Below are 19838 nucleotides of genomic sequence, written 5' to 3'. Positions count from 1 at the left end.
CTGACAGATTTTGCCCAGGGGCAGTCCATAAGAATAGAGAGCTCTGACATAATTTGAAATAAAGTTCAAGTCTAAGGATGTCCCTAAAAACAATGGAGATTTGGGTAGTAAGCAATTAAGAGGAGGTTTGCAAGTAGCTCCATTAGTGCAATAAACTAAACCATAAACCAGCTAGTTTACCAGTTAGAAACAGGAAGACCGCTAAAAAGAATCCTCCTGGGATCAGAAAAAACATTCAAAGACTGGCCTCAAAAACTAACCTTGCAAAGGGACCTAAATTTAATGGACCAGATTATGGAACAATGAATGCTCCCCATAGTATAAATAATCTAATTCTGTGACTGATTTGTAGGTCTTGTGATTCTTCAAAAAATTAAACACAGACTTACTAAGTAACCCAGTAATTCCTCTCTTAGGTATATACTCAGGAGAAATGAAAATAATAAAAAGGAATGAAGTACTGATTCATAGTACGGCATGAATGCTAAGGGAAAGAAACTAGCCAAAAAAGACCACATATATGATAGGATTCCATTTATATGAAATGCCCATATAAAAAAATCCATAAAGACAGAAAGAAGTATTATGTTTGCCTAGGGTGTGGGGTGGGGTAGGTTGGGAAAAATGGGAAGTGATAGCTAACACACTGAGTTTTGGGGTGATGAAAATAATCTGAAATTGATTGTGGTGATGGTATACAACTCTGTGAATATTCTAAAAAACTACTGAATTGTACATTTTAAATGAGTGAATTGTATAGTGTGTGAGTTATATTTCAATCTTGCTATTATTTAAAAAAGTTGTATAGGCCTTACTCGGATACTGACTCAAACACTGAAAAGCTATTTACGGCAATTTTGTTAACATTTGTTGAGATGTGCTCTTATGATTTGTATACTATACTGTTTTGTTTTGAATTGAAGTATAGTTGACACACAATGTTCCGTTAGTTTCAGGTGTACAACATGGTGATGCAACAGCTCTATACAGTACCCTGTGCTCACCAGAGGCAATCATCTGCCACCATACAACACTATTACAGTATCATTGATTATACTCCCTATGTGGTAACTTTTATCCTCATGACTAATTCATGCCATAACTGAAAGCCTGTATTTCCCATTCCTCTTCACCAAAGAGGAATTTTGCCCATCCCCCCACCTCCTTCCCTCTGACAACCATTAGTTTATTCTCTGTATGGGTCTGTTTCTGTTTGTTCATTTATATTATTTTTTAGATAACACATGTAAGTGAAATCACATGGTATTTATCTTTGCTTGATTCATTTCACTTAGTATAATACCCTCTATCTCCATCCGTGTCACGAATGCAAGATCTTGTTCTTTTGAATGGCTAATATTCCATTTTCCACACAGACGTGCATTAATGCACACACACACCCTACATCTTCTTTATCCATTCATCTGTCAATGGATACTTAGGTTGCTCCCATATCTTGGCTATTGTAAATAATGCTACAATAAACATAAGGGTGCAGATATCTTTTCAAATTAGTGTTTTTGTTTTGCTTGGATAAATACCCAGTAGTGAAATTACTCGATCATTTGGCATTTCTACTTTAAATTTTTTTGAGGAAACTCCATACTATTTTCCACAATGCCTGTACCAATTTACATTCCCACTGACAGTGCATAAGGGTTCTTTTCTCTCAACATCCTTGACAGTACTTGTTATTGTCTTTTTCATTTTAGCTGTTGTGATGGGTAATAACTCATTGTGGTTTTGATTTGCATTTCTCAGTTGATTAGTGAGTGATGTTGAGCATCTTTTCATGTGTCTGTCATCTGTAGTCTTCTTTGGAAAAAATGTCTATTCAGGTCCTCTGCCCATTTTTTAATTGGATTGTTTGTTATGGTGTTGAGTTGTGGAAGTTCTTTATATGTTCTGGATATTAAGCCCTTATCAGAGATGTCATTTGTAAATATCTCTCCCATTCAGCAGGTTGCCTTTTTGTTGGTTTCCTTTGCTGTGCAAAAGCTTTTTGTTTTGGTGTAGTCCCAATAGTTCATTTTTGCTTTTGTTTTCCTAGCCTCAGGAGACCTATCTAGAAAAACGTTGCTATTGCTGTCAGAGAAATTACTGCCTATGTTTTCTTCTAGGAGTTTTATGGTTTTAAGTCTTACATTTATGTCTTTAATCCATTCTGATTTTTGTGTATGGTATAACTGGTTCAGTTTCATTCTTTTGTATGTAGCTGTCCAGTTTTCCCAGCACCGTTTATTAAAGAGACTGTCTTTTCCCCATTGTATATTCGTACCTCCTTTGTTGTAGATAAGTTGGCCATATAAGCATGAGTTTATTTCTGGGCTCTCTGTTCCATTGATCTATATGTCTTATCTTTGTGCCAGTTCATATTGTTTTATTACAGATTTGTAGCATATCTTGAAATCTGGGAATGTGATGCCTCCATTTGTTCTTCTTTCTCAAAATTGCTTTGGCTATTCAGGGTCTTTTGAATTTCCATATAAATTTTATTATTTGGTCTAGTTTCTGAAAAATGCTGTTGGTATTTTGTAGGGATTGCACTGAATCTATAGATTGCTTTGGGTAGCATGGATATTTTAGTATTAATTCTTCCAATCTGTGAACATGGAATATCTTGCCATTTGTATTGTCTTCAGACTCTTTCCTAAGAGTGTTTTATAGTTTTCAGAGTACAGTTCTTTCATCTTCATAGTTATGTTTATTTCTAGGTATTTTTGATGCAATTGTATATAGGATTTTTTTCAATTTCTCTTTCTGCTATTTTGTTATTGGTGTATAAAAACACAACTGATATGTATGTGTATTAGTTATGTATCCTGCAATGTTACTAAATTCATTTATTATACCTGATAGTTTTGTATTGGGAGTCTTTAGGTCCTGTGTATAATACTTCATGTCATCTGCAAATAGTGACAGTTTAACTTCTTCCTGACCACTTTGAATACCTTTCCTTTTTCTTGACTCTTTGCTGTGGCTGAGACTTCTAATACTATGTTGAATAAAAGTGGAGTGGACATCTTATTACTGTCTTAGAAAAAAGCTCTCAGTTTTTCACTGGAGTATGTTAGCTGTTTTTCATATATAGCCTTAATTATGTTAGGTATGTTCCCTCTACACCCACTTGTTGTTTTATCATGAATGGATGTTGATTTTTGTCAAACACTCAACTATTGAGATCTGATTTTTACCCTTCATTTTGATGATGTGGTGCATCATGCTGATTTGTGAATGTAGAAGCTTCCTTGCATCTGCCAAATAATTCCACTTGGTTGTGGTAGATGATACTTTCAATGTATTGTTGAATACAGTTTGCTAATATTTTGTTGAGGATTTTTGCATCTATGTTCATCAGGGATAATGGCCTGTAGTTTTCCTTTTTGTAATGTCTTTGGTTTTGGTATCAGGGTAATACTGGGCTTGTAGAATTTATTTGGAATCTTTCCTTTCTCTTCTATTTTTCGGAATAGTTTTAGAATAGGTATTAACTCTTCTTTAAATGTCTGGTAAAATTCACTGTGAATCCATCTGGTCCTGGACTTTTGTTTTGAGGTAGTTTTTTTTTTTTTTTTTTTATTTACAAGTTCAATTTTGTTACTAGGAATTGTTTTTCAGATTTGCTATTCCTGATTCAGTTTTGGAAGATTATGTTTCTAGTAATTCATTTCTTCTAGGTTGTCTGGTTTGTTGGCATATAACTTTTTGTAGTAGTCTTTTTTTTTTTAAGATTTTATTTATTTGAGAGAGAGAAAGCATGAGAGAGAGAAAGATCAGGAGCAGGGGGGAGGGGTAAGGGGAGAAGCCAACTCTCCGCTGAGCAGGAAGCCAGATGTGGGGCTCAATCCCAGGACCCTGGGATCACGACCGGAGCCAAAGGCAGATACTTAACCGACTGAGCCACCCAGGAGCCCCATGTAGTAGTCTCTTAAAATCCTTTGTATTTTTGTGGTATTGGTGGTTGTTATCTTTTATTTCTGATTTTGTGTCATCAATTTTTTTTTTTTTTAAAGATTTTATTTTTTTGGCAGAGAGACAGGCAGGGGGAGTGGGAGAGGAAGAAACAGGCTCCCAGCAGAAGGGCCTGATGTGGGGCTCAATCCCAGAACGCCGGGATCATGCCCTGAGCCAAAGGCAGATGCTTAAAGCCAGGTGCCCCTGAAGTTTCATCAATTTTATCTTTTAAAAGAAACAGCTCTTGGTTTATTTGCTACTTTGTATTTCATTTATTTCTGTTCTGATCTTTATTTTTTCCTGCCCACTATATTAGGCTTTGGTTTTTTGTTGTTGTTCCTTTAGGCATAAGGTTAGATTGTTTGAGATGTTTGTTTCTTGAGGTAGGCCTGGATTGCTATAAATTTTCCTTAGAACTGTTTTCACTGTGTCCCAAGGATTTTGGACAGTTATTTTCATTTTCCTCCACATTTTTAATTTCTTCATTATTCCATTGGTTGTTTAGTAGCATGGTGTTTAGCCTCCATGTTTTTTTTTTCCTTTCTTGTGATTCTTAGTTTCTTACCATAGTGGTTAGAAAAGATGTTATGAATTCAGTCTTAAATTTAGTAACACTTGTTTTGTGCCCTAACATGTGATCCATCCTGGAGAATGTTCCATGTGCACTTGAAAATACATGTTTTCATGTTTTTGGATGGTATGTTCTGTACATATCTGTTAAGTCCATTTGGTCTCGTGTTGTTCAAAGACCGTTTCCTTACCCATTTTCTGCCTGGGTGATCTGTCCATTGATGTGAGTGGGGTGTTAAAATTCTCTACTGTTCTTTTACTACTATCAATTTCTCCATTTATGTCTGTTAATAGTTGCTTTATATACTTAGTTGCTCTAATATCGGTGCATAGAGATTTGCAGTTGTTTTATCTTTTTTTTTAAATCATTAGTTAATGCCCTTGTCTCTTGTTATAGTCTTTGTTTTCAAGTGTATTTTGTCTAATATATTGTTACTCTTTTCCCTTCACTTCCATTTGCATTAAATATTTTTCTATCCATTCATCAGTGTGTATCTTTAGGTCTGAACTCTCTTATAGGCAGCACATAAATATATCTTTATTTTCCCCACCACCCTATGTCTTTGGATTGAAGCATTTAGACCATTTAAAGTAATTATTAATAGGTATGTACTTACTGCTATTGCTATTTTCTGGTTTTCTTAGCCCTTCTCTGTTCCTTTCTGCTCTTGCTTGCTCTCCTTGTGAGTGATTTTTTTTTTTTAGTATTATGCTTGGCTTTTTATTTTTTGTGTACCTATTATAGGTTTTGGGTTTGTGGCTACCATGAGGTTCATCTATAACAGTCTTAGAATGTTATAGATCAACTTAAGTCTATAGTATCAACTTAGTCTGTATTGTTGATAATCACTTAAGTTTGAACACATTCTAAAAACTTTATTCCATGTTTTATGTATAAATATTTTCTATCTTTATTCATAATTTTCCTATTTCTAATTATGCTTTTTTTAAAGATGTTCCTTTAATATTTCTTAAAAGTCCTGTTTAGTGGTGATGAATTCCTTTAATTTTTATTTATCTGGGAAACTATTTCTCCTTCTGAATGATAATCTTGCTAGGTGGAGCATCCTTGGTTGTAGGTTTTTTCCCTTCAGCACTTTCAATAGGTCATGTCACTCCCTTCTGACCAGCAGTTTCTACTGAAAAATCAGCTGAACGCCTTATGGGGTTTCCCTTGTATATAACTATATGCTTCTCTCACTGCTTTTAAAATTTTCTGTCTTTAATTTTTGACATTTTATTTTATCTTTTTATTTTTTAAAAGATTTATTTATTCGACAGAGATAGAGACAGCCAGCGAGAGAGGGAACACAAGCAGGGGGAGTGGGAGAGGAAGAAGCAGGCTCATAGCGGAGGAGCCTGATGTGGGGCTCGATCCCATAACGCTAGGATCATGCCCTGAGCCGAAGGCAGATGCTTAAGCACTGTGCCACCCAGGCGCCCCAATCTTTGACATTTTAATTATGTGTCTTGGTGTGGACCTCCTTGGGTTCCTTTTGTTTGGAACTCTTTGTGCTTCCTGAACCTGGGTGTCTTCCTTCTTCAGGTCAGGGAAGTTTTCAGCTATTCTCTCTTCAAATAAGTTTTCTGTCTGAAACTCTCTCTTTTGGGTCCCCCTATATGTGAATGTTTGTTGGCCTGATGTTATCCAACATATTTCTTACCCAATCCTCATTTTTTTTTTTTTTTTTTGCTGCTCAGCTTGTGTCCTTTCCATTAGCTTGTCTTCCAGATCACCGAATCTCTAATCTGTTGATTCCCTCTAGTTTATTTTTCACGTTATTGCATTCAACTCTAATTGGTTTCTGTATTTTCTCTTTATTGAAAAGTTATTTTACTCTTCTCTCCAGTCTGGTGAGCATCTTTATGATCATTACTTCGAATTCTATCAGGCATATTGCCTATCACCATTTCATTTAGTTCTCTGAGGTTTTGTCTTGTTCATTTGGAGCATATTTCTGTCTCATTTTGCTTGACTGTGTGTTTCTATATATTAAGTGGATCAGCTACTTAAACTTGAAGGAATGGTCTTGTGTATGGTCATCTTCTGTATAAACTGTGTATGTCTGCTGACTTTGGCTGGCTGGCGCTATGGCTAGCACAGGCTGGAGATCCCAGTGAACTCTGCTGGTGCTGTTCTGGTGGGATGTTTGGGCATGGAATATTCCAGGGTGCCTTGCACTCGTGACACCTTGGCAAGATGCCTGGAACCACAGTGAGGACTGAACAGAAGTATCCAGTGTATACCACACTGGGGCCACTTTGGTGGGATGGCTGGGGCTGGTATGGGCTAGGGGCTCATGGAAGTGGTAGGCTGGTTAGGGTGTCCTAACCTTGTTCCCATCCCTGCTATCAAATATGGAGAGAGAACACGGAGAGGCACTCACCCGGCCCTCCAACTTGGAGAAAGTTCCAGCAGCTTTCCCACCGGTTGGCAAAGTTCTAGGGCTGAATACTTACATTCTAGTTGCACTTTTAAACCATGGCTTTTTTTCCTGTGACCCGGGGCAGACAAAACTGCTTGCATGTGATTCCTCAGTATTATCCCACCCCAGTGCAGTCTGCAGTGCTGGGGTAAGTGTTCTCTTCTTCATTACTGTGTCTCTCTCGCTGTCCTGTATGTAGTCTATCTTTGGTTGTGCAGAAGCTGTTCAGTCAGCCCTCAGTTCTTCTGAGGAAGTGCTCCAGAAATAGTATAGATTTGGTGTGTCCATGGAGGAGGTGAGTTCAGGGTCTTCCTATGTCACTACATTGGACTGTAAAGTTGTATACTTTACTGTTTTTGTGTTAAATTGACATTAAAAAGTTTAGAATAGGAAAACTCCAAATGCTAAATGGTTAAAAAGTAGTCACCTCAGTACTTAAATATAATACAGAGACTTGGATTCTATTCTACTAGCAATTGGACTTTGGTTAAAAAGTAGTTGTTCTTTGATTCAGTATACATTGTTAGTGTTATGGCTAAGTAATATCAGCTCTTATATCCTCCAAGGCTTTCCTAAATAAGTTATATTTATAAGTAGATAAACCCTTATCTGAAATGCCTGGGGCCAAATGATTTGAATTCAGAATTTTTCAGATTTTAGGCAGCCCACATTATTTAATATAATATGGGGCCCTGTGGAACACCACATAATCAAATTATTTCTCTAAATTTCTCTGAGAAATAAACACACTAAGAGGTACAAAGCAGGACTACAGAAAACACCACATCTGTTCAGGTCCTATTGGCCACCAAATAAATTTTGCTGTTAAACTTAACAGTATCATCAACAAAAACTTTTTGATTTTCAAAACTTTGTATCTCCAAATTGCAGATAAGGGGACATATGCTGTAATCACTTGTGAAGAAAATAGCTATTTCTAAGGCTGATGTAACTCAAAATAAAAATGAGATGGCATGTATATGACTGCACCCAGTAACTCTAAAGCATGATGCAAACACAGCCTTGAATTGCCAATTATTTAAAAAGTAAAGCCTATTCATATTTAATATTTTAAGGAGAGATAACATTAAAGTAGATGTTTTTGGAGTATCAATATATAAAAAAATACAAAGTGCAAGAACCTTCCATCTCCAGGGATCAAAGAACAGTTATCCAGCTGTAGTCTACTTTCCTGAATTTTCTTAGTTCTTTCTCTTCAGATTTTGACAACTGATGTATAATGTCTTCTCCCAAATCTGTGTCGTTTGTATCCTGGGTCTTTTCAGTAAAATCATTTTCTACATCTGAATCATCACTTTCTTTTTCTTCTTCCATATCTACGTCTTCAGGGATTTCTTCACAACTTTCATAACAGAATAAAATATAAAATATAAACAATTAAAAAATGTTTCTAAATAACTTAGTTCTAATTTAAGACACCTATGTAGAACTATAACCATACAGGGAAAGTAAATGAAAAATCTTGTTACTGAATGCACTTCAAAAATGGGTTATTATAGGAGAATTTACAAAGTATAATTTTTAATTATATATCAAATCCTTTAGCCATACACATGAGATCGATAATTATTTTCAATGTATTTTATTCACTTGGCTTAATAGTCCTATATCCTTTAACTGCATATTAAGGCTTAAAGAGAAATACAGTTGACCTTTAACAACATGGATTTGGACTGCACCTATCCACTTACACATGGATTTTTTTTGATACAATACTGTAAAGATATTTTCTCTTCTGTATGATTTTCTTAATTTCTCTAGCATACTCTAAGAAAACTAGTATGTTATGTATATTATATACTGTAAAGTTTTATGGGAGTCAAAATTTACATGTGAATTTTCGATGCAGGGGGTTGGTGCCCCTACTCCACATATTGTTGAAGGGTCACAGTGAAAGAATATTCTGAGGAAGGGTAACAAACTATCCTGTTTCCTAAAACAATATCTGAACATATTTTAAAAACTGCTTTACCTCTTTGTCTCCTTAGACAGCAACAATGAATTTACAAACTTGGAGCACAGGAAAGCAGCAGATGGCAATACATGGGCTGGAGTATGAAGAAGCTAGAGTAAAAAAAAAAAAGAAAAAAGAAAAATGGGCTTCATTTAAAAAGATTTAATGCCACCAACCAAATGCAACAACTTTTCTCCACATTAAAACCAAACCAAAAAAAATTTATGCCAGCCTTCTGACAATTATGCAAACAATCATCCCTCTCCTCATGTCAGTTCAGACCACAGTAATCTGGACTCCTAAATTTATGTTATTTGGTTTGGGTATTAGAACTGCACAGTATACAAATAACTATTCAAAAGTTATCTGTTACAAGGGCGCCTAGGTGGCTCAGTCTTAAGTGTCTGACTTGATTTTGGCTCAGGTCCTGATCTCAGGGTGGTGGGATGGAGCCCCACGTCAGGATGTTGAGAGATTCTCTCTCTCCAATAAATAAACCTTAGAAAAAAAGTTATATTACAAATTGTATAAACTCTAACTTAAGGTGCTTTAATGTATTTAACCTGTTTCATGATGTGAATTACTTACCTCGCTAATTGCAGGTATATTTTCTGTTAAGGGTAGCTGTACTAGTTCACTCTCCAAAGCCTCATTTATTTTTTCATCCTGCTGTTCCCTGTGCTTTCCCAATATGAAATAAAATGGTGTTGTTGGAAGACTTTCTTCTGCTAGTAGCTATAAGATTTAAGACAAAGGGAAATTTCTTCAATAAAAAGTATTGCAGTCATAAAATATCAGGGATGAAAGGAATTTTAAAAATTATCTAGTATGATTCTTTCACTTTACAGGTAGAGCAACTGAGGTCTAGCAGCCCACTTATTAGGGGAAAAGCTAATGGTGGACACTTAGATAGAACAAATACACACTACTGCATCTCCCCCAATGACGAATGACAGCAAATGGGTTTTCAAAAGGACATACACCCCACAGTGAGAAAGAAAATGGGTAAGTAAGATGTTGGAAGGTGGAAAAGCAAGTTCAAGGGTAGTAGGTAACTTAGTAGACATGAGAAAGAATTCTGAGCTGGCTGGGGGGAAAGCCAAGAAACATCCCAATTTATATTGCTGAATCCTGCAAATGCCCAGGAATTGGTACTAATAGTAACAATACCTCAGAAAAAGGCTAACAATAACTGGACAGCCCGGTTGAAAGTACAGTTAGAGCGCGTTCAGATTCCTAGATCTCCTTCTGAGCCCCAAGAGAGGGCTGGAAGTACATTCTTTGGAGAGTGGAACAAAGGTGTGTTTTTAAACTGAACTGCCTGGTGGGGTTGGTGGCAGTGTCTTCACAACTGAAGGCAGCTGTACTTCATAGAGGGTGCTTCCAGGTTGCTATCCTCCAGGCAAGAATTTAGAAGAATTTTATCTGGGCAATCTGACTAGCCTAAGACAAAAGACCTAAAAATAATGACTTTCTCAAAAACAGCCAAATGGTAGAGGCCAGCAAATTCCACCTAGGCAGAGACCTTCCAAATGGCTTTTTTGATCACTTTTAAATAAAAGCAGATAGCCAAAAATCATCAGACTCTGATGAAAACCTATGACATGAAAGAGACCAAAACAGATGGAAAATAAAATGATGGAAATGGTACTATGCAAAACAGGAAAAAGCAGATTAGATGATAAAGATGAAACAATCTTCCAGAAAACAGAAAGAAAACAGATGATGGTCCAGCACTAAATAACAAGTGTTCCAGAAAAAGAACAGAGAAAATGAAGGCAAAGAAGTAATTCTTTGTCATTTCTTGGATTAAAACTCTCCAAAGGGCTCCAATATTACTCAGAGGAAAAGACAAATTCTATTTTATTCACAAGGCCTATTTTGCCTGGCCTACATAAAATGGCAAATTGCACCTCACACCCTTTTCCTCTATTCCTCCACCCATAATTCTTACCAATTCTAAAGTACTACATATTTCACTTATTTAATGCTTGTTTTATCTTCCTGCTAGACTGTAAACACTAAGTTTAGAGACTTGACTGTTTTGCTCACTGGTGTATTCCAAGCACCTACAACAGCCCCTGGCCTATTGATGTTCAACAAAAAATTGTTGAACAAATTCAAGTGAGTTTTCAGAGGAAAATAAAGCTAGTTTACAGATCAAGGAACAGGAATAAGAATGGCATTAGACTTCTACTAACACCCAAAGCTATAGAATAGGACAATACCTTCAAACTTCTATGAGAAAATGATTTTCAACCTATAACTTTGTAACTCAACCAACCAACCAGGTGGGAGAGAACAGAAACATTTCCAAACATACAAGGTCTTAAATGTGCCTCCCATGCACTAACAGAATGTGCTTCGCCAAAGCGAGGAAGAGACCGAAGCAAGGGGAAAGCTGGAGGTGACGTGATTCCCCAAGTGATGGCGAATGTAGATCCTAGGACTACTGTGCAGCAGGTATTCACAGAGCAATCGGTCTACAATGATGCAAGTCAGAGGCTCTTGGAAATACTCCTTCAAGACTTAAAAGAATACCTAATGTATCTGAAATACTGACAGAAGATTTATACAATTTGAGTTTGCAGGTGAATTAGATGAGAAGTAAATAGAAAGGTATGCAAGTAAGAAGGCGGCAATCATTAACTCCAGAGAAAACAGAGCTGCAAATAAAAGAAAAACAATCTGTCTGGTTACTACATGAGTCAGCTATGAATTGTGTTCACACGGTTATAATGAATACTGACCTGACTGTATGAGAAAACGGGGGAACAGGAAAGGTGTGTGTGTTATGTACATGGGGGAAGTGGTGGTGTGAAAAAGAGTAACAACTTGAATAGATCAGTAAACAGACAAAAGCTAAATCTGAAAAATCCAGAATTAGCAATATAAACATGTTTCTTAGAGATAGGAAGGCAAATAAAAACTCCAGCTAAAATAGTTGAGAATGATCATCTTTGTGGGTAATAGCAGTGGTGTTAGTTTTCCTGAAAGTCTTGTATAAGTATTTGACTCCTAAAATCACAAGCATATATTTTTGATATTACAAATTATATTTTAGAAGAGTAAATATAACCTCAAAGAAGTAGCTTTTAAGTGTATGTTTAATTCCATGTTAGGGCAGGTGGAACATTTTTCTCATAGCTGAATTCAACCAGATAAGGTTATCTCTGTAGGGAGGCAATGCAGTCTGCACCATGAGTGGGTAAAACATACCTGTTTGCTTGTTGGTGTGAGTTTCTCTTCTGGAGACTTTGTACTGAATGTCAATAAACTCTGAAAAGAGAGATTAATGACATAAAATCTAAATAAAAATGTTATAGTTAAAAAAAATGAGGTCAATTTTTCATCTTGATATATTTATCTGCCCAAAGAAAAGTAACAGAAAACTTAAAATGTATTTAGTAACTGCTGTGACAGTTACAAGATTATTCTGAACTGGTAATGAAATATATTCAACTGATGGATCAAACTGAAGCCATTTTTTATTATGGCAAATCAAACATTAAATTAAAAAAAGCTATCAACCACACTAAAAAAAAGTACCACTTAATGTATTTTATTTTTTCTGTCATGGAGATAATGCAAACAATACCTAAAGAGCCTCAAAGCTGTGGGTAAATTTGTGCTAATACACTTAACACTAGTAATACTGTTTTACTGAGCATATTAGATTACTTCTTTTAGGAAGTAATCCTTTAATATCACTGTTCCACTTTTTATGGGCTATTACTTTCAAATATTAAATCAACTGAAAATTACATATAAAAGTGGTTGCCTTTTTGAAGTGGGATGGTTACCTGTGACTTTGTTAGGAAGTAAAACTGGGATCTGTTCAGCCACTGGTAAGCTTCAGAGGTGAATGATTCAGGCACATCTCGTGGAACAAACACTCCCCACTGGACTTCCTCTCTGGAGATATTCTTTTGAATATACAATGGTCTTGGCTCACTAGGTTTAAATACAAACACTAGAGGGAAAAAACAAACAGATCATAACATTTTGCCTGCAAAGGTTAGTTCCAGCCTCAGGCTGACAGACCACACTAATTCTGGGACTTACCCCACTGAGTAAATGGTCCAAGTCATGATTATTTTAGGCTTTGATTCAATAAATATCTACTGGATGCCTGCTATGTGCCAAGCAGTTAGGAATGAGGGCTATGAAGAAGAAAAAGAGGAAGAATCCCTGCTCCAGAGATCAGGGTGGCCCTACTGCAGCAGACAGACACCAAAATATTATTGCACTCTTTTGTCTTAAGTACTGGAACAGAGATCTGTAGAAAGTGCTTCAAGAACACAGAGGAAGAATGATTAAAGCTTCTTAAAATGCTTCAGAGGGGCAAAATCTCTCTTGGGACATTCTGAATGTGGAGTGGGATTGCATGGTGAAAAATGAGGGATGTACTGGAGCTCTCCTAGAAGTCAGTATGAATGCATGCAGAACAAGATGTCACAGTAAGAACTCGAGAGGACAGTACCTCAGGAAAAATGACCTAAAATAAACATTTGATTTAAAGGCAGTTTGACGCACATTATATTGAAGATGTTAAAAAGAAAATTTTTGTAACAGATCTCCTCTTATTATCAAACTGTGGTCTGTACTTACAGTCTGAACCCACTGAAGACTGAGAGATTGCAGCAATATTCTCTGAATGAGGATCAGGTTCCATAACTCTAACGTTTAATTTTGCACTCCATTCCACTGGGGGGAAAAAGAGCAATTCACTTCTAGAGAGAGATTTACCAAAAGCTTTTTAAGTTTATTTAAAGTAGGCACTCAATTTTTACTGGCATAATCAATTCTCTTATTCTTAGGAAGAGGGATATTTCACTTCCAAATAACACACGGAGACAAACTGAAAATGTCTGTGGAAGGCAGCACTAAAGCGAGGGGCAGGAAACAGAAAAACCAAGTACTCCTCCCACATACTATGAAATGGTTATTATTTCAGTGCAACTACTGTCTGGTGCTTTTCCGCAGCTGCTGAACATGGGCAAAATGTTAACCAGAATCACTGTAGAGAATATATACAGAGAAAGTATCATACATGTTCATTACTAAGCAACCACCATGCCTTCCAAACATACTCAAATGCGTAAAATGACAATAAGTAAAATGAGTAAAAACGAAGTCCACATTTGTTAGGAGGCTTGTGAAGGGAGACACTCAAATTTAAAGCTGCCACATATGCTGCATGCTAATGCAGGTTACAGATTAGCAGAAATATTCCTCAGGTTGTTATGAGATTAAAGAACATGGAGGGCAACAGAAAGTTATACATTGTGGAGAGAGGCAAGGATAATGGAAGTCAATTTATGGCCAATTAGGCAGATTACAAATAATGTGCATTTCTTAGAGGCTCAGCACTCCAAATTTTGGTGGTATAATGTGATGTGTGAAATATTTATATGTACTCTCTGGATAGAGACATGAAGATATGGTCCAGAAGTCCTAAAATGCCAAAGTTTAATGGCCATTTAACATATGCTTTGCCAAGTCACTTTATAGTAAAAAAAAAATACCTTACGTGCACAACTGAGCAGATTCCAACAGCAAAGAATGCCATTCTCAGTAGCACCAAGAAGATACTTTGAACAAGTCAATCTCCCAAAGCAAAGATGCCTACATTAAAACCATAAGAAGTTAACCGTCAGTTCCAGCACGCTGAGTTTTGGACTGCAGACTTCTAATATAGTCTTATGCAATGCAGATTTTTAGAAAGACACATATATTTTTGTTCACAATTATCCTGCAGAGAAAAGGGACTAAGGAGAGCAAAAGGAAAGGTTTATTTAACTTTATTCTTTACAAAAATAGGTTTGATGACCAATTCTTTTCTCTAATATGCTGTGCAGTATAATTTAATGAAACACGTATGTGAAATGTACAAAGTCACTTAACAAAACCCCTTTTTATGCTCATTTAACCTATAAGAAAATTTGCAATATAAATTCTGAAGAATTTTTACACAGCAAATTCAGAATCAGGTATGTTGGGAATTAAAAAATATCTCGTTAGCCTTCTGCCATCCTGTCCTCAAATGTCAGCTGCCTGAAATAAAGTGGCAGATGTTGCTGTTTTTTCTTTTGCCCTTTTTGAATACAACAAGGTTTGAGCATGACACTGTTTTTATGGGAAAACAGAAGATAAGCATTGTTTGGATCCACTGAGGCTTATTAGCGTCTATTTTTAGGTAGCACAACCATGAAACGTATTATGAAGAAAAAAGAAATCTGTAGGTCAAGAGTTAAACGTTAATCCTCATTTCAGAAATGGGTAAAACCACAGCAAATGGTTCACACACCCAAAATTTTTAGCTTCCTACCATTTTGGTTTGCTGCTGACCCCCACTGACCCACTGACTACCTTTAAAGGAAACATAAATTACTACTAAAGTTTATATGGAAAGACTCATTTAAATTAAAAACAAACAGTATGACATACCCCCCAGATTATTTACCTTATATTTCCAGCTCGTTGACAAAATGTACATTTAAGTTCCCACGTCTCTGAATCCCATATTGTAACTATTTCCTCAAAACCAACTGCTAGTAGAGAGCCATCTTCAGAGAAACAACAGTTAGTTGCTTGGTATTTGTGATAACTACCCACAAAGTCACAGGTCCAGCCAACAGCTTTTTCTGTGGAAACATAGATCACATAGTTCGGAAATGGAATAAATGCTAGATAACACTTTAGTGTAATTATAAGCAGTAAGGATTACAGAAGCAGCACAAAAACCCTGCTCCTTGAAACTTGAGTTAGAAAGGCTCCAGAGAGCAGGGACTGGTTTAAAATATATGCCCTTTCCTGGAAATCTTGACCTCCCTCTAGTGGAACAGTGAAAGAACTGCCTTTTTTTTTTTTTTTTTTTTTAAAACACTGTATCCTCACAGAAATAATCAGCACATGATCAATCAAGAATGTCATGAAAAAGTACAGATTTTGGGGAAAAGGTATATAAAATGTAATCTCTTAAATCTTTCAAAATTAGGCAATAATCCACAGAAGTTAAATAAGGTAGAACATGTCCTCCCAGAATGGATACAATTCATGAAAGAGATCAATTCTTAAAATTATGCAGACATACCATATTTAATTAACTTACTGTATATATCAGAATCATCTGTTAATATCCACACTTTGAAGTGACCATCTTTACTAGCTGTAACCAAGGTGGGGTTTTCAAGTTTTTCTGCATTACAGAAACAGAGAGCTGTGATGTGGTCTTCATGTGGCATGTTAACCTTTGTATTAAGAACAAACCTAACAGAAAAGAAATCATCAATTTATTCTTACATCAGAACAATGATGATATGAGTACAAGAATTTTTTACTGTACATTTTACAACAGCATCTTTAAGAAAGGGTAATAGATACATTATCATCTAGAATGACAATAATTGAGCGTTCAATCTCTTAATAGCCACAGGATATAGAGTTCTAACACATTATCTCTGTCTTTGTGTAACTTATACAATATAGAGATCACTATGTATACCGTCAACTTGTAAAAATGAATATAAAATAGGAGTCATCACAGAATTGATACATGAAAGCCTACCATACTAAACTCTGTAAGGAAAATGTACAGAACTCAGATCACTATCTACCTTCAAAAATAAGCAAAAAAATGGAATGGCCGTGAAAGCCCCTACTTGTGGCAAGAAGATACAGAAAACTACCTCTTCAAACTGTCCTGGTTAGTATTTAATATTTACGGTCATCCGAACTACCTCTCAAAGCTTGTTTCCAGCTTGACAGGGTGCTGCTACAAATGCAAGATAACCTACGCTAGCACGGTGTTCTTAAAAGAACACTGGGGCAAGACTGTGCTGTGATTTTTTAAAAAATCCATACTACAATAAGAGTGACTAACGATAAACTATTAATCCCTCTGGGACTGCTTCCTCAACCTGTAAAATGTGGAAAAGAAGTTTATCTTACAGTATTTCTGTGAAGATTGGTAGGACAATTGGCACAAAGGCACTAAGCCTAGCTCTTGGCACGCAGCAGGGACTTGATAAACGGCTACTATAATCACGGTCTGAGAAACTAGTGAACTCCCAATCTAATCAAACATACCTGCTACACTACAATATACCCCTGCTGCCTCCCACTGCCACTTTCCTCAAAGGTAGTATTAATGTGAACAGAGGAGCAAAGGGACTAAGAAATTTGGATTCTAACTCTGGCTTTGCTTGCAATTAGGTCTGATGTCCTTCGGGTTCGGGGGTCACTTTCCCATGTTTCCTCATTTATGCACGGAGATGACATTACACTTCTCAGAGAAGAAAGCTGAAAGGCTTTATTAGGAGAGTAACATCTCCCTCATTTCTCTAAATCTAAAATTTATCAAAATGAAACATTTTAAAGACAAATGAAACCATGAAATACAAAGTCACATATTTTCTACTCTGAAATTAAAAAGCCATATAGGTTGTATTACCCTTGTGTTTTCTTATTATACATCCACAGTTTCATTTGCAATTCAAGCTCTGTTTCCTTTTCTTGTCGTTGTTCCACTGTTGCAAGCCAGTTACCATAGCAGCCAAATGCAGCCTTTGTTAGCTCGATTTGGATCAGACCATAATCATTGATATATTCTTGTTGTATTATATCTAACTGATGGGTTAAAAAAAATCCAAAATTAATGTAAATACATCAATGTAAATACATAAACATTAAAGTTTTCAAGGAATGGTAACTAACTACACAGAGAATTTCTAAAATCTATAGCAATAGGTTTTCAGATAAAGGAAAAAACGAACTATTACTTATGAATATCAAAACTGCCATTAGAAAAGCACATTATATAGCACCCATTCAGTGGCAATTATTCTTTAACGACCTTTAATTTTAGTGATGACTGACATATGTACATGATGCAATAGAACCTTTAATTGATAGTAATGCTTTTCTCCCTTGTTTTTATGAACAAAGAGCTTTACGTAAAATCTCAAGGTTAAATTCCACATCACTAAAAACAAGAAGAGGAAAAATAAAATCTACAATTTTTAAGTGGTGAAGATAGCAATGTTATAAGTAGACAATTTTATTTATGCATGTTTCTTTTATCCCATTCCCCTGTCTATGTACCAAACATATATTGAGTAACTATTATTTCCAGGCACTGTACTGGAAATGTACAAAGAAATACATTTCCTTTCTTTGGGAGGTTTAAACACAAGGGAAAGAGAGAGATCAAGTCTACAGCTGCTATGACAGAAATTAATAAAGGGTATTGTGGGGCACAAAGGAGGAAGTCTGGATTGATAAGGAGCACCCCTCTTTACAATGAAAATTTTATCACTGGTATGTACACATGACAACACTTTACCACAAAAGAGACATGTTTGTATTTACAGTCCTTATATTCTTATCTCCCTATTCTTGTAACTCAAAGGCACAGACATGTGACAGCTAATTAGAGTGCAGTCTGAAACATAATTATTTAATGTTTAAATTAAATTAAATTAAATTAAACTCCAGAGCCAGCACAGGAGTGCCAACTGACTTACATGTAGACTTAATTTGCAACTGGCCTTATTAGAATTATGCTGTAAACAACTAAGTAACCATAGATTGTTTGCTTGAACATCATCAATACTAAGGCACAGGATCTTGTTTTAGAAGCTACTAAGTAAGTTACTTAACCCTGGTGGTGCTGTTGGGAACTTTCATTAGTTTTAAGGCTAGTTAATGGACCAAAATCTTACATTGTATAACTGCTTATCATGCTGCAGAGAATAAAACTGCAAATGGCCAGGTTTTCCATTCAAAACCAAAGCTTTAGTTCTGGGGTCAATCATCAAACCGGTAAAGATATTGCTGTCTGCAAAAGAAGTGACAATATTAAAATCTTACAAATATTCACTTTTAAATTGTGCATGATTACAGATCCACTGGGTTTCGTAATACCTTTCACTAGACCTTGAATTACAGCGGATGCCTCAAGGTTTCGGTGAATTATTATTATCTCTGTGGGTAAAAAAAAAACAAAAAAAACCCCATAAATAAGTCAGAACTTCAAGGTCAAAAAAAATCAACTGAATTTATGTCATTCTAAAATACACCAGAATACGGAACAACTTAGTAAGTTCAGTTTACTCAGTATTATTAGAAATCAGGAATAAAAAAAGAGAAAATCAGGAATATATTTTGTGATTTAGCTAAAAAACTGGGGCTGGGGAGGAGGGGTTATTTGTGGAGGCTTTAAGGTTTATCAGTAGTGCCTATGAATATATATATATATATATTTTTTTTTTTTTTTAAGATTTTATTTATTTATTCGACAGAGATAGAGACAGCCAGCGAGAGAGGGAACACAAGCAGGGGGAGTGGGAGAGGAAGAAGCAGGCTCATAGCGGAGGAGCCTAATGTGGGGCTCGATCCCAGAACGCCGGGATCACGCCCTGAGCTGAAGGCAGATGCTCAACTGCTGTGCCACCCAGGCACCCCTGAATATATTTTAAGTGTTAATTCAGAAACTTATATACCCTACAAGAGACAGTTTACTTTAAAATGAGTCATTGCACTAATGGATTGCTCACAGTTATGTTTTTTTTGAAGGGAAAGGAGACAATGGGCTCAGAAATCTACATTTAGGCTGAGAAGTAACAGAATAAGCAAGAAGTTTTGGACGTATACAAGACTGCCTCTGTTCCTGTCAGAACCCATGGGACCCCCACGCTGAGAGTGTAGCTACATCAAGAGTTCTTTTGAAAATATCATTACATTTGTGAAGGCACAAATGCCCACTTCAAAAACCCTCCCTCTATTATTCCCACGTCCCACATGTAAAGGTTTTGAAATGGAAGTGGTACAACAAGAACCAAATATACTTAGCCCTACATTTTTATAAAAACACTCCTGAAAATGTTGGATTTGGTGGCATGTAGCGTCAA

At 36.1% G+C, this 19838-nt stretch overlaps 1 protein-coding gene across 1 annotated transcript in view; it reads right to left on the bottom strand.

Annotated features, from left to right (window-relative positions):
- Positions 1 to 7988: 7988 nt before the first annotated feature.
- The window catches only part of WDR75 (WD repeat domain 75), a 39424-nt gene continuing 27574 nt past the window's right edge, over positions 7989 to 19838 (bottom strand). The window contains exons 10-21 of the mRNA XM_026492345.4: positions 18853 to 18912; positions 18651 to 18766; positions 17381 to 17556; positions 16040 to 16197; positions 15392 to 15572; positions 14459 to 14553; positions 13537 to 13632; positions 12729 to 12898; positions 12145 to 12204; positions 9514 to 9660; positions 8944 to 9035; positions 7989 to 8313 (exon numbers count right to left, since the gene is read on the bottom strand). Coding sequence (XP_026348130.1) covers positions 8109 to 8313; positions 8944 to 9035; positions 9514 to 9660; positions 12145 to 12204; positions 12729 to 12898; positions 13537 to 13632; positions 14459 to 14553; positions 15392 to 15572; positions 16040 to 16197; positions 17381 to 17556; positions 18651 to 18766; positions 18853 to 18912 — 1556 coding nt within the window. The 3' untranslated portion in view covers positions 7989 to 8108. The remainder of the gene's footprint in view (positions 8314 to 8943; positions 9036 to 9513; positions 9661 to 12144; positions 12205 to 12728; positions 12899 to 13536; positions 13633 to 14458; positions 14554 to 15391; positions 15573 to 16039; positions 16198 to 17380; positions 17557 to 18650; positions 18767 to 18852; positions 18913 to 19838) is intronic.

This window comes from Ursus arctos, unplaced genomic scaffold (assembly GCF_023065955.2).
Source record: "Ursus arctos isolate Adak ecotype North America unplaced genomic scaffold, UrsArc2.0 scaffold_1, whole genome shotgun sequence".
NCBI classification, from domain to species: domain Eukaryota; kingdom Metazoa; phylum Chordata; class Mammalia; order Carnivora; family Ursidae; genus Ursus; species Ursus arctos.
Note: the sequence above shows the minus strand (reverse complement) of the source record. Positions and strands in the feature narration are given on the sequence as shown.